Raw genomic sequence first — 12,670 nt, 5'->3', positions numbered from 1 at the left:
TTTTATTGCAGAGAGTGGGATCCATGTTCCATTAAGATGAGCTATTTTACAGAGTGAGAATTTTTTCTTACACAGATATCTTACTTTAGTAAGTTGGACATTGCTCATACAAAATAATGTGTTGCAGAAAGTGGGACACGTGTTCGTTCTGGTAAGTTATTGCAAGAAAATGGATCTGTATAACTTCAAAATTAGTAACTGCAGAGAGTAATACCTGCGTCACTTCCAACTCTTATATTGCAGAACCGTGCACCTTAAAATTGTTTCTTGCAAGCAGTTGGACAGTTGCCCCCTCAAAACCGTTTAGTGCAGTACGTAGAACACGTGTTTCCTTCATACATAGTTATCGTGTTACCTGCTTTCCATCAGAAATATCCCTAACAAAGAGCTGAAGCTGTCTTCCTTTTAAATACATCACAAAAGAGACTGACCATGCATTTTGCCAACAAAAAAGAAGAACAAAGGTATGTGTGTCGTCCAAACGAGTGACTGCAGAAATTGCTACTTCTTTTCCATTAAATACTTTATTACAATCAGCGGGGCTAGTATTCCTTCATAATAAATACTTTGCTGAGAATGGACTTGCGATACATCAAAGATACGTTATCAAAGAAAACGTGTCTTTTAAAACTGGTGTTTGCAGACCGGGGGATTTTGCTATAATTTGATCATAATCAGTTTTGTGGTTTCTTTAAATAAGTATGTATTTATTTCGTCAAAGAGCTACACAACACACTAAAAGGATACTCTAAATCTGTCAAATAGAGATTGTTGCTCTAGATAGTTCCATTTACCGCTGTAGTCAATTGTAATGCCGGTGGGCTGATTTATTTCAGACTTGATGATGAACTGGATATTATCCCCATTCATACTGGCCCTGCCAATGTGCGGAAGTGTCCCCTTCTCTGTCCAGAACATCAGCCTAGTAAGAAATTTAGTGGAGAGGACATGAGCTTACATGTAGGTCAAGGCATGAAGATTCCTTTCTAACCTGAACTTAAGTCAACTTTAGATTGACTAAGTTCGTGTGATTCCGCAACGAATATTTATAAAATAACAATACAAAAATCCTTGATTACAAACTTTAAAAACAATTTCGAGTGCTAAAATTAAATTTGCTATCAATTTAAATTTGTTCTTTTAGTTGGTTCAATATGATAATATAATAAATACGTTCTTGTCATATATTTAGTACCAATTAAGTCCACGCAAAAAAGACGCCCGTTTTATACGATATTATTTTTTCTATCGTTTTATGATCTAAGTTCAAGTAAATAAGATATGTACCCTTGACTGGGGTAAAGAGCTATCCCGCTCGGATCCCTCAGTCCTGTTATGATCTTGGCGTAATGTCCAGTAGGTGAGATCACACCGATAATACTCGAATATGGGATGGATCCCTTTCCGGTGAAGTAAATATTCAGGGTTGAGAGATCTATCGCAATTCGCTGCACTTTCGGTTCGTACAGCTGAGCTTTTAAGACACAAAAATATCAAAACGAATGATCGTTTTTTTTTCTTCACAGTAAACAAAAGAGGCGCCCGATTTTCAAAACACATCAGCATAAGTAGTGCAGTAAACTTGGAGAGACAGGGAAGGATTGAATCCTATACCTCACACACATGCATCCATCCAAACATACATACACACACACACATACACATATACACACATGCATACATACATACATGAACCGGTATAAACCTTTCGGGCATTGAAAATACAATTAAAGGCATCATGACCAAATGACTTAGCCAAGAAGTTATGCAACTTTTTGAAAACAAACAATGAACTCAGATTCGAATTTTAACATTTGAAATTCTTTAAGAATCCATAATTTCAAACATTTGCACAGAAATAAAGATTGCCGTGTTTTGAAATGATCCAATGCATTACACTAATGTAAACCCTAAAATAACCAGGTATTGGTATTCAAAGTACTAAGCCTGAGTTCAATCTTATACTTCGACAGTTTTATAACTTCTAAGACATTGACGTTGACGACAATTAAATATGATCATATGTATATGTGGAAAATTACCTTGTGGAACACGGATGTTACAAGTATACTTTCAAGTCAATACTTACCAAATATATAAATATTGATATGATAATATATAGTGACAAAATATGTAAACCTATTTGGATTTATTTTCTTTTCTTCGTATATTAATCACAAACATAGAACTTTTCACTATCACATAACATTCATTCGAAAAATACAAACCTGCAGAAAATCTCTTGCTTTCGAACGAGCCATTTAGAAAGATAGCATTCACGGAACCATCGCCAGTACCCCATATAACCTGTTTGTTCTTTAAGTCGTAGGCTAATCCTGTAAGGCCCTCTGTGTCAATGGTGTCAATGGCATGGACGTCCTGTGACGCAAATTCTACTTGATAGATGACATTATGAGTGACATCGGTAACCAGCGCAAAATTATCCTCTCTAGGCCCTGATAATAAATAATAACAGTGGATCAGATCTCCATTTTCACTACATTTTACACAGTTGTTCTCAATACAATATTTGTACACCATCTTGCCTTTGATTCAACTGATATGGTGATTTTAGACAGAATGAGGAAATTCTAGAAAAAAATTAAGTTATTGTTTCAAAATAATAAACATCGCAGTCCGTTCTTCAATGAGAAAGAGTAAATAAATTCCTCAAACAAGAGTAGTAGGCTTCACAATTTTTCTAAAAGACAAGAAAACAGTTTTTGGAAACGCAAAAATATTAAGACCATATTTTGATTACTGATACATGTTAAATGCTGAATGAAAACTTTGCTTCCGTCATCCAAACAACGAGAAAGATGTCGAACGATATCAATTTGAGGACAACAATTGGAGATTTAACATGCTTGGAAAAAACATGCGCACAATGAAATTAACAGTGCTAATAACACTGAAACTTTACTGATGCATATGTATCTTAGAGGAAACTGTACAAAGTGGCTTATGTGTCCCACATAAGTGTAGCAACTTATTTTTGCTTGTAAAATATGTTTCTTTAAGAATACTTGCCGATGTCATATTACCTAAGGAGAACTACTACTAACTCGCAAATACTACAGTAATACCGCTAAAGGGAGCTAAAGGTTGTCTGCCGACCTATTTTGCTGTCAGGCAGAGTGGTCTTCCCATGGTATAAGACTTGGCGGCAAAGCCTGAAAATATGTCAGTTACTAATGGAGCAGAGGGCGTCTATGTCTATGGATGTAACTACGAGGAGGCTAGGAGGGTGTATGTGTATTATGATTAGGTAAGTATTCTCAAAGAAAAATATTTTACTTGGAAAAATTGGTTTATTCTTCAAATACGTTACCGAATCATAATACCTTAGAAGAATAGGTAATAGGTTAAGGGAGGTACGTCCCACTACCCCGGAGATACCATATCCGGTTCCCCAAGGTATGTGAAACAGCTTCTATGTAACCGGACTGGATGGGGTTTAATCTATCGGGACGAGGCTTAAAATGGAAACATTCCCCCTCCACCCACCAACATATCCAGTGGAAGTCATGAAGCCGCGTGTTAAGAAGCTATCAATAATTCTGGAAGAGTGACCTGCTGAGCAGTGGATATAGATCATACCAGATAAAAGTGGGCCACCAGGGAAGAAAGATCTCGGAAATTAAAGCTAGAAAATGTGGACTCCGATCTCAATATCACAGCCTGAATTATATCAGTTACCGAAACGTTCCGATCTGATCTTAGTTTGGTGGCAGCTTCTCAAAACTCGTGGGCTGAAGTGCGTAATAAGTTCTTTTGAAATGGGGATAATTCCCTATGCTGAACTAATACCCCCTTAATTCAGGACAAGATAATATGTTCTGCTAGATCCTCCCGTCCTTTAATAAGAAGTAGAAAGAGGCGTGATCTCCCTCGACGCAACGGCTTTCTTCTATTAAGATACCACATGAAACATTGGATGGGTCTTGTGTATGGCCTTCAGTTGATGTGTCGAGATGAGACAGAGGTTTCATAACAAAAGTTTGGTTACCCGTAGAAGGGAGACGGGTCTTGATGAAATAGAGTGCCGTCATGAGTAAATCTGGACCTTCTTGGATGTAAGTCTGATCTGCTGAGAGGTCATGTATTTCGCAAATTCTACCTTCCATCGCTAACGCCATCAGGAAGCAGGTCTTGTAAGAAATTTAGTGTCAGAGATGCCCTTAAAAATAGTTCGAAATGTGTATTTTCCAAACCAAATTAATATACAAGTTACGTTCCGTTTTGGGCATAGAACTAATGGTTGTTTCTTTTGGCCATTATACACAGTTGTCGGGAGGGCCGGATAAGTCCTGACATTGTCCGATATCCCTCTCTCATTATGACCGTGGAGCGGTAACCTTCGATCTTACGTGGTACTTACTGTGTCTCTTCGATGAGCCGATGAGGAAATTAGCCATCTACTGTATAGATAGCTGTAGAGGAAAGATATGTTCGTTTGCTCTTCACTGGGTGAAAATTTGCAATTTGCCTTCATATGATTTCAGAGCGGAGGTAGGTCGTGTCTGAGTTATTTTATCCACGACTGGCTGCAACATTTGTTTAAGTCTGAGGACCTGTTTGATATGATCCATACGTGTAGGTTCGGGAGCTCCGGACAAGGATGAAACAATTGTCGTCCTGGTTGTTTGAGTAGATAAAGGAAAACCTAGATTTTGCGCGGTGTTTCCAATGCAAGATTGATAAGATCGTTGATCCACAATTCCCATCAGAATGGTGCGATGAGGATGAGGCGACATTTGTTTTATGTATTTTGGAATCAGAGATATTGGATGGTCCGTTTGTGTGTTCAGGTTGATGCAAATCAACGATACGACGTCGACTGTCCAAACATTTCGGACAGAGAGAGGAAACACAAATGATGCGAGAATGTCATTTCACCTTGCAAACAGGGCCACCATCGGTCCATGGGGTACAGATTTGAGAGAGAACCGTAGGATGGAGAGACCATTCCTTCTGTACCAGTTGCTTATGCCGTGACAAAGAGTCGGCCAGTACGTTGAGACGGTAGAGGATTCGGTTAACATGTATATGGCATTGTTGATGACAACACCACTTCTGAAAATCCCACACTGTGACGCAAAGGCCTTGGAACTGGGTTCCTCCTTGTTGTTGGAGATAAATCACCAATGTAACAATGGGTTCCACCTTGTCGTTTGAGATAAGTCATCACTGTAGAGTTGTCATACAGAATGAAAACTCCTTTGCCATTCAAATATTCCTGCAAACGGTGAAAGGCGCTCACCGTCCTCTCCAGGATTACCGATATGAAGATGCCCTTCCCGAAAGGATGGTAGCAGGCGGGGTCTCCAGCCTTCCGTATTTGCATTGGTATAGGTATAATCTAGAGCGGTTGGACGTGTAGTTAAATATAAGCCATGAACCAAGTTAGGCTGCCACAAATTCCCAGATTATGCTTCAGTTGGGTGTAAATGGATGACGTTCAAAATGCGCTTGGGTTTTACCAGTGGGATCCAAGGGGCGTGGATGAATGGATTGAGGGCGCTTAGACCAATGACCAGACGAAGAGATTCTTTTGACTTTGGGAACAAGAAAATGTGCGGAACCAACGAAAGAACTGTGACTTTCTATTGGCGGCTTTCAGAGGCTCCTGTCCTATGAGTGACCCTTGGGTCCTTTTGTTGATTTGCCGTGCTATCCCTGTATCGACGTTGTAGTTGTGGAAGGGATGAAAATAAGTCTCCTTGATTGCGTGTTTGCAGACTTCATCGTAACATTAAACAGAGGGTTAGAGGTAAAAGGGTGTTCTCTTAGCTTGGCCTTATAGTGGTTCATCCGAAAAGTGCAGACAGAAGGCACTGAGTCGAGTTCCGCCAATTAAACTTGCAAATGAAGTTACGGCATTATCCAAAGTGTGGTAAGCGGCTCTGCTCAGCAACTGAATCATATTTTAGACTGACTCTCGTGCATACCTTGAGGTATTCGGAGTAGGAGAAGATAATCAATATTGCGTCTGTTGGATGATAGCCATAGAAAACAAAAGTTCAATAAAGTAGTCACAACAACGATATTGCTCACTAACGGCCGAGTGTCAACAAAGGTCATCCGATCAATATGTACGGAGTGTGGCTGTGTCATCCCCAAAGTGGCGATATCGCTGTCAACTGCTGAGGTCCCGAATGAAAGACTGGTGGGGGCGAGGTATAGCCGCCAACAAACTTATGATGAAGGCGGGTCAGAATTTCTGTAACTCTCCCAGACTTTCAGAGTAAATGAAGTCGGATTATTCCGGTCCGTCGAAAGATCAACAGATGGTGGAACTCTAGTGTATGTTGGTGATGGAGTGGGCGGTGGAGAACAAAGCTCCGGGGTCGGAAAACATCCTCAACGGTGGCTCGGAATGCTCAATCTTCCCATGCTATCGGATAATGTAGAAAACATGACGGTACTGGCAAACAAGCAACATCATCTTGGTTGTGTGAGGTGAGACTAAGGTCCTATATAATGTTTGATACTCAACTGGCAAAGAGTGACGAGGTCTGTCACACCTCACTAAATTCATAGAAAGCCCTGAATGAGAAAAGCGGTGACTTCAAGACAGATTCTGAGTAAAAGGGTTCTTCTAGTGGCAGTGTAGAGAAATTGCAAAGCAATAACAGTTGTAGCGTGAGGGAATATTCGTGACATCGTGCCGAGAAGGTGTCTGGATGTGATATGAGTTAAATTTCTTCCTGCACGTCTTCAAAAGTCGGGTTCGACGTACTGGATGCCGGGCTGTTGTTGAGCCCGTAATATAGATGTGACTCCCTAGTATATGGCATTGACCGGTCTCAACGGAAATATGTTTCCCGTGTGAGGAGGATATCGTTATGATCGTCAGTTGGGACGGGTTATTATATATGTGATCCATGTAAGCTATCCGTATGTAATGAGAACGAACTCGACTGTTTGTTAGCTCTATCCTTCTATCTTCCGTTATATGGATCACGTCGGACCCCGAGAAGGCAAGGTAGAGCGAGCTCCAAACATGTAAATCATATTATGGTGACTAGGGTGCCTGATCTGATTGTGAGCGTGTTAATGCCCCGTGCTTCGTGGATAAAGGGCAATTCGAATGATCTGTATTGTCCCCAAAAAGAGGGAAAAGTCAGCATACAGACTGGTGACATCTTCATTCTAAACTGTGTTGTTTGTGCTTTGCCCAGGGTCAGTATCTGTAAGACAAAATAGAACAAAACGTATAAAATATAGCCCCGCACCTGTCTTTGGAATACAATGTCCGTTTAGAGCTAAAGCATGAAAAGTTTTGCCCAGACATTGATAACAGACAGTCTAATAAAGCAATGAAGCACACGGGTGAAATATAATGACAATACTGCATGCACGCGGGAGGGGTTATAACCTTGTGGACCTGCACATAATGTTTGAATATCGTGTGGGCGCAGATCTATACCAAATGAAGATTACCTGGAAATAATTGATAGCAGACAATTTCAAAACAATGCTAAATGTAGGTAAGTTCAAGGATGATCTGAAGAGGTTGAATCATTGAAGCATGATGTTCCAATAATGAGGATAATGTGGTAAATGAAACTCACTTGTATGTACCAGAAAGGAGGGAATTATACAAATATAAACTGTTTCCTAAGAGCATAAAGAAATGCACAAATATGAATAATGTACCCTAAACCTAACTCGCGAAGTCGCATAGGCTAACCGTTCGAGAGACTACGTGCTGGTTAAATATGATGGAATGATAAACACGAAAGCACAGGATGCGACCGAATCAATTATGTATTGAGCGCGGACCAGTACTTGTCAGACCCAAATGGAAAAAATAAAGAAATGTACACGCGTGTCTACAATACATACAAGAAACCTTCACAGAAAAGGTGACTGAGGCACCATTGTGAAGGCGAAAACAGTAGCTGCGACAATATATATTCCGAGGAAATACTTTTAGGGGAAAAGAGGCCAGTAAACCTATCGAAATGCCTTGGAGTAGAAACTCGCCGATATGTACCCGTTCGTAATGGAATTACACATATATAGAAGTTTTATAAGCGCTTCAGACTTGCACGTATGAAATAATTAGTGCTCGAATTGAATGTGAAATTTTTTAGACTCCCCGTGCAAATACCTGAATGTATGACGATGACAAAGGTGTTAGCAACTTCTAAAGGCTGAGCTTTGTCGTGATAGAAATAGAAAAATTCGGAAATATAGATGGAGTAAATTCTCCTTAGAAGTGGAAAACTCTATTGCTGTGGTATATCTTCCACGTGGATTCTGGCTTTTACCTTGTTCCCAGTGACGAGAATGTGCTTTTTGACACGAGTGTATATAGCAACTGAGGTATTATTTAGATCTTATACCTAAATATAAATCAAAATACCTGACCACCACATAGGTCTGCAGACATATTTTAGCTCCCTTTTGCAAAATGTAATATCTGGGAGGGCTTGATTTGATAGGTGGTAGCAGTTATCCTAAGGTATTACGACTGGGTAACGAATTTAAAAAAGAAGTGTGTGTGTGTGTGTGTGTGTGTGTGTGTGTGTGTGTGTGTGTTTCAAATGTGCCTTAGATGCTGATAATCCTCTTGTATTTCATCAAAGAGTCAGCAGTTTCTTTAGAAAACGACAAAAAGAAACATACGAAAATAATGTAATATTGGAAAATATATGTAGAGCAACTGCACAATCAGTTATATACAGTAACTGGATCCCGTCAAAACTTTCAATCCTGCACTGATGATATGCATCAGGGGTGGATCCTTTTGGAAGATTTAATCACATTTAGCAATTTAAATTAAGCATTGGTTAGAAGTTTTAATCATGCACTGTACATAACGTAAAGAAACTAGATTCTATTAAAAATAGTTTACCCGTATGCACAGTACATTGAATAAAGGAATTAGGCCTGGTTAGAACTCTTAACTGTGAGTAGTAAGTTAAACAAAGGAATTAGATTCTGCCGGAAGTTTTAATCCCGCGTGGTAAGTTATACATAACAGTTTAATCCCGTCAGAAGTTCTAAAGCAAATGGATTCCACCAGACGTTTTATCGTGCACACCAAGTAACAGAAAGCAGCTAAATCTAGTTAGAAGTTTCCCTCATCATGGCATGTAATGCACAAGAGCTGTACTACGTCAGAAGTTTCCCTCATGCATGGTATGTTATGCACAAGAGCTGTATTACGTAAGTGGTTTCAATCATGCATCGTGTGTTATGCACAAGAGCTGTATTACGTAAGTAGTTTCAATCATACATGGTATGTTATGCACAAGAGCTGTATTACGTCAGAAGTTCCAATCATACATGGTATGTTATGCACAAGAGCTGTATTACGTAAGTAGTTTCCCTCATGCATGGTATGTTATGCACAAGAGCTGTATTATGTCAGACGTTTTTCTCATGCATGGTATGTTATGCACAAGAGCTGTATTACGTCAGAAGTTTCCCTCATTATGGTATGTAATGCACAAGATCTTTATTACGTAAGTAGTTTCAATCATGCCTGGTATGTCATGCGCAAGAGCTGTATTACGTCAGAAGTTTCAATCATGCATGGTATGTTATGCACAAGAGCTGTATTACGTCAGAAGTTTCAATCATGCATGGTATGTTATGCACAAGAGCTGTATTACGTCAGAAGTTTCAATCATGCATGGTATGTTATGCACAAGAGCTGTATTACGTAACAAGTTTCAGCCATGCACAGTAAATGGTATTTGGCATCTGGATCATGTTTTTTTGTGTTATTCATACCAACTAAGTTATACAAATCAACTGGATCCCGTCAGTATTCTTAATCATGCACAGAAAAACCTAAATAAAGCAAGTGCATCCGATCAGATGTTTCAGTCATGTACAGTCCGTTACATAAAGTAAGTTGATCACATCAGATGTTTCAAACATGAGCTCGATCGTGTAAGACATTTTTATCCTGAATAGTAAGTTATATGCAGTAACTGGATCCCATAAATATTAAATCATGCTTTGCATATTTCGTACTTCGACAAATGTTTCGCTCATATGCAAAAACATTTTAAGTGCGAAACTGTCTAGAAATCCCATGGTATACTAATACACCTGCGACACTGAAGTAAACGACAAGTGCATTTCGTTGACTTACTAGTAGTACAGTTTTTTCCATCAACTGTCAGGGTGTATCCGAACATACACTTGCAGATGCGATTTAAACTGCTGGGTATACATAGGTGTTCACAGCCGCCATTAAACACGTCACAGGGACCTATCAAAGGGTGACAGAAAGTCCAAATAAGTAGTCAAACGATGAACAAAATAAATAAAATATTTAAAATAATAAAATATAAGAATTATGCATCAAAAATATTTAATTAACTTGAAACGCAGATGATGATATCTAAGTTTAGTTTTCCGAGATCAAATCATTTTACGAACAATGTATGACACATTTCGATTCAAATACTGAGAAAAGTCTATAGCTACACTGAGAGATTTTTTTAATTGTCATTCAAACTACGAGTTAAATAGTTACTACATCATAAGAAGCCATAATAAAATGGCGTCCAGTCACATTATCGTTGTTGCGTTTTGGCATGATAAACGCATTACATCTGCTTTTCTATGTTGATATAGGGCTGTTTCGGTATTTCATCAAAAGAATTAATAAAACTAATGATTGTATCCTGGTGATATTTAATAGCAATTGAACATCCGATGTTCATATGCTGCAATGTATTATTTTACTCGACTGTCATATTTTATTTTTGATTTTCATGATAGTCACTGTTAAGTTGCATGGAAAATATCAACTTACGCTAAAATCCAGCGATTGCCAAATGTAAAAACTGGTAACGATGGTGTAAATAAAAAAATATTATTATACTTTAATGCAATTTATCGTGCTTAAAACTTGTTTAATTTTCTAGCTTCGCTCTTCGAAAGTTGCAAAATGTCCGTTCTCGTTCGTTCACGTTCAACAAAACTGCATGAAAATCATGAAAGAGACAAATGTTTTGATAAAACCTCTTTTCCTGACTCGTACTGATATCCTGACGTTACCTATTTCTTTTGGCTGCAGCGACTGCTCAAATGCCTTCAAGCCTGTGATGACACCCATTTGATATACTGTACCCGAGGTTATCAGTGTCTTAGAAGAAATCTCGTTAGACCTTATCGTGGAATAATACATCTTGTTTTCTGACCATAATGCGTGACCCTGAAATGAAAGTATAGATATTTGGTATCTTCACTACTTGTAGATGATAATTTATGTTCTTCCAATATTAAATGTTTCCTCTAAACATGCTGCCAAAACGAAAAGAAAGCATCATGATCGCAACATTTTAGCACCAAACTTTAAGCAAATAAAGAAGCATTTTGACAAAAATCTGTGAAACTAACCAAATGGAATATATCTATTTCACAAGTTAAGAAACAGTTTGACCAAATTATACCATGTGATATCCTCAACGGTATGAAACTCAGATTCGAGTTTTATTTTTCATTGGTAAGTTTATTTATGTTAATAACAATCGATTGCATATGACATGGACGAATAGAGAAATGCTGCTTAGTGTCATTTTCTTGAACATAAATAGTTGTGGGGTCTGTGGAACGCTATTCCCAGTGAAACCCCATGGGACAAGGCCCCAACTTCCAAAGCTCTTGTATTTTAAACGTTTCTAGGGCACAATTAACTCCAATTGTCCAGTTAACTGTACGAAAACTTATTCTAGGAAACGTTCCGGTTGCTTCGAGCTCAATTTGATAGCACAGGTCGGAGGTAGGAACTAGTTCGTGTACTATTTTCTAATTCTGTCAGCAGTGCCACGTTCTTAAAGTAGCATCCAAACTCTTGTGATGTTTGGGTCTACATGATATATCGTAATATCAAAACTCTTTGATGTTTGAGTCTACGCGATATATCGTAATCTCAAAACTCTTTTGATGTTTGAGTCTAGACGATATATCGTAATATCAAAACTCTTTGATTTTTAAATCTACACGATATATCTAGGCAAGAAAACTCCATTTTGATACTTGAATCTGCACGATATATCGGAGACAGTGGTTATAAAATTCAACCAGACAGAAAATTTCATTACATCTGGTTCCAGCCCAATCCACTAAGAGGGAGGGAGGGAGACGAATGGTCTAAACCTCTTGCCTTTACCGATTAGTGCAATCTCACCTCTATCAAGTGTATATTCGAGCCTCGGGCTCAGCCAGTGTGGGTATGTGAGAAAACTAGCCAATAGCTTCCCATGGGTTGGTAGTTCTCATTGGAGTTTTCCCACATTCTTCCTCCAACAGTTATACTGGCCGCCATATAAATACATAGCCCACCGTGTGCTGAAAAATTGCGTAAAAACCCGCAAACAATGATGGTTTCGCTATGATTATTACTGCTCCAACTATTGCACATGCTCTTGATACTACTGTTACCACCTTTCCCAGACCAAAGTTGATGATCTGAATTCTTCATTATGTTACCTTGTATACGAAGACAAGGTCCATGACATCTTTAGTGGTGCCAAGCAATCGTGTCACATATGTACCATCCATGTTAGCGCTGTAAATGGAGCCAGAGTCAATCCAGTACAACCTGCAATGGAAAAGGTAAATTATCATTTATAAAAAAAGAACGTGTATAAGCTACAAATTTCAGCTCTTATTTCCAGTAATGATACAGATTACA

General features: G+C 38.7%; 1 protein-coding gene across 2 annotated transcripts in view; it reads right to left on the bottom strand.

Annotated features, from left to right (window-relative positions):
* The window catches only part of LOC149788434 (low-density lipoprotein receptor-related protein 2-like), an 82,835-nt gene that overhangs the window by 38,030 nt on the left and 32,135 nt on the right, over positions 1-12,670 (bottom strand). For both annotated transcript variants that reach the window (XM_089974426.1, XM_089974425.1), the window contains exons 10-15: positions 12,466-12,577; positions 11,032-11,188; positions 10,118-10,237; positions 2,229-2,456; positions 1,288-1,474; positions 795-922 (exon numbers count right to left, since the gene is read on the bottom strand). In XM_089974426.1, coding sequence (XP_089830552.1) covers positions 795-922; positions 1,288-1,474; positions 2,229-2,456; positions 10,118-10,237; positions 11,032-11,188; positions 12,466-12,577 — 932 coding nt within the window. The remainder of the gene's footprint in view (positions 1-794; positions 923-1,287; positions 1,475-2,228; positions 2,457-10,117; positions 10,238-11,031; positions 11,189-12,465; positions 12,578-12,670) is intronic.

Source organism: Sinohyriopsis cumingii, chromosome 11, assembly GCF_028554795.1.
Source record: "Sinohyriopsis cumingii isolate HCF-2022 chromosome 11, ASM2855479v2, whole genome shotgun sequence".
Lineage (NCBI taxonomy): Eukaryota > Metazoa > Mollusca > Bivalvia > Unionida > Unionidae > Sinohyriopsis > Sinohyriopsis cumingii.
This window is presented reverse-complemented; position numbering and strand designations above follow the sequence as displayed.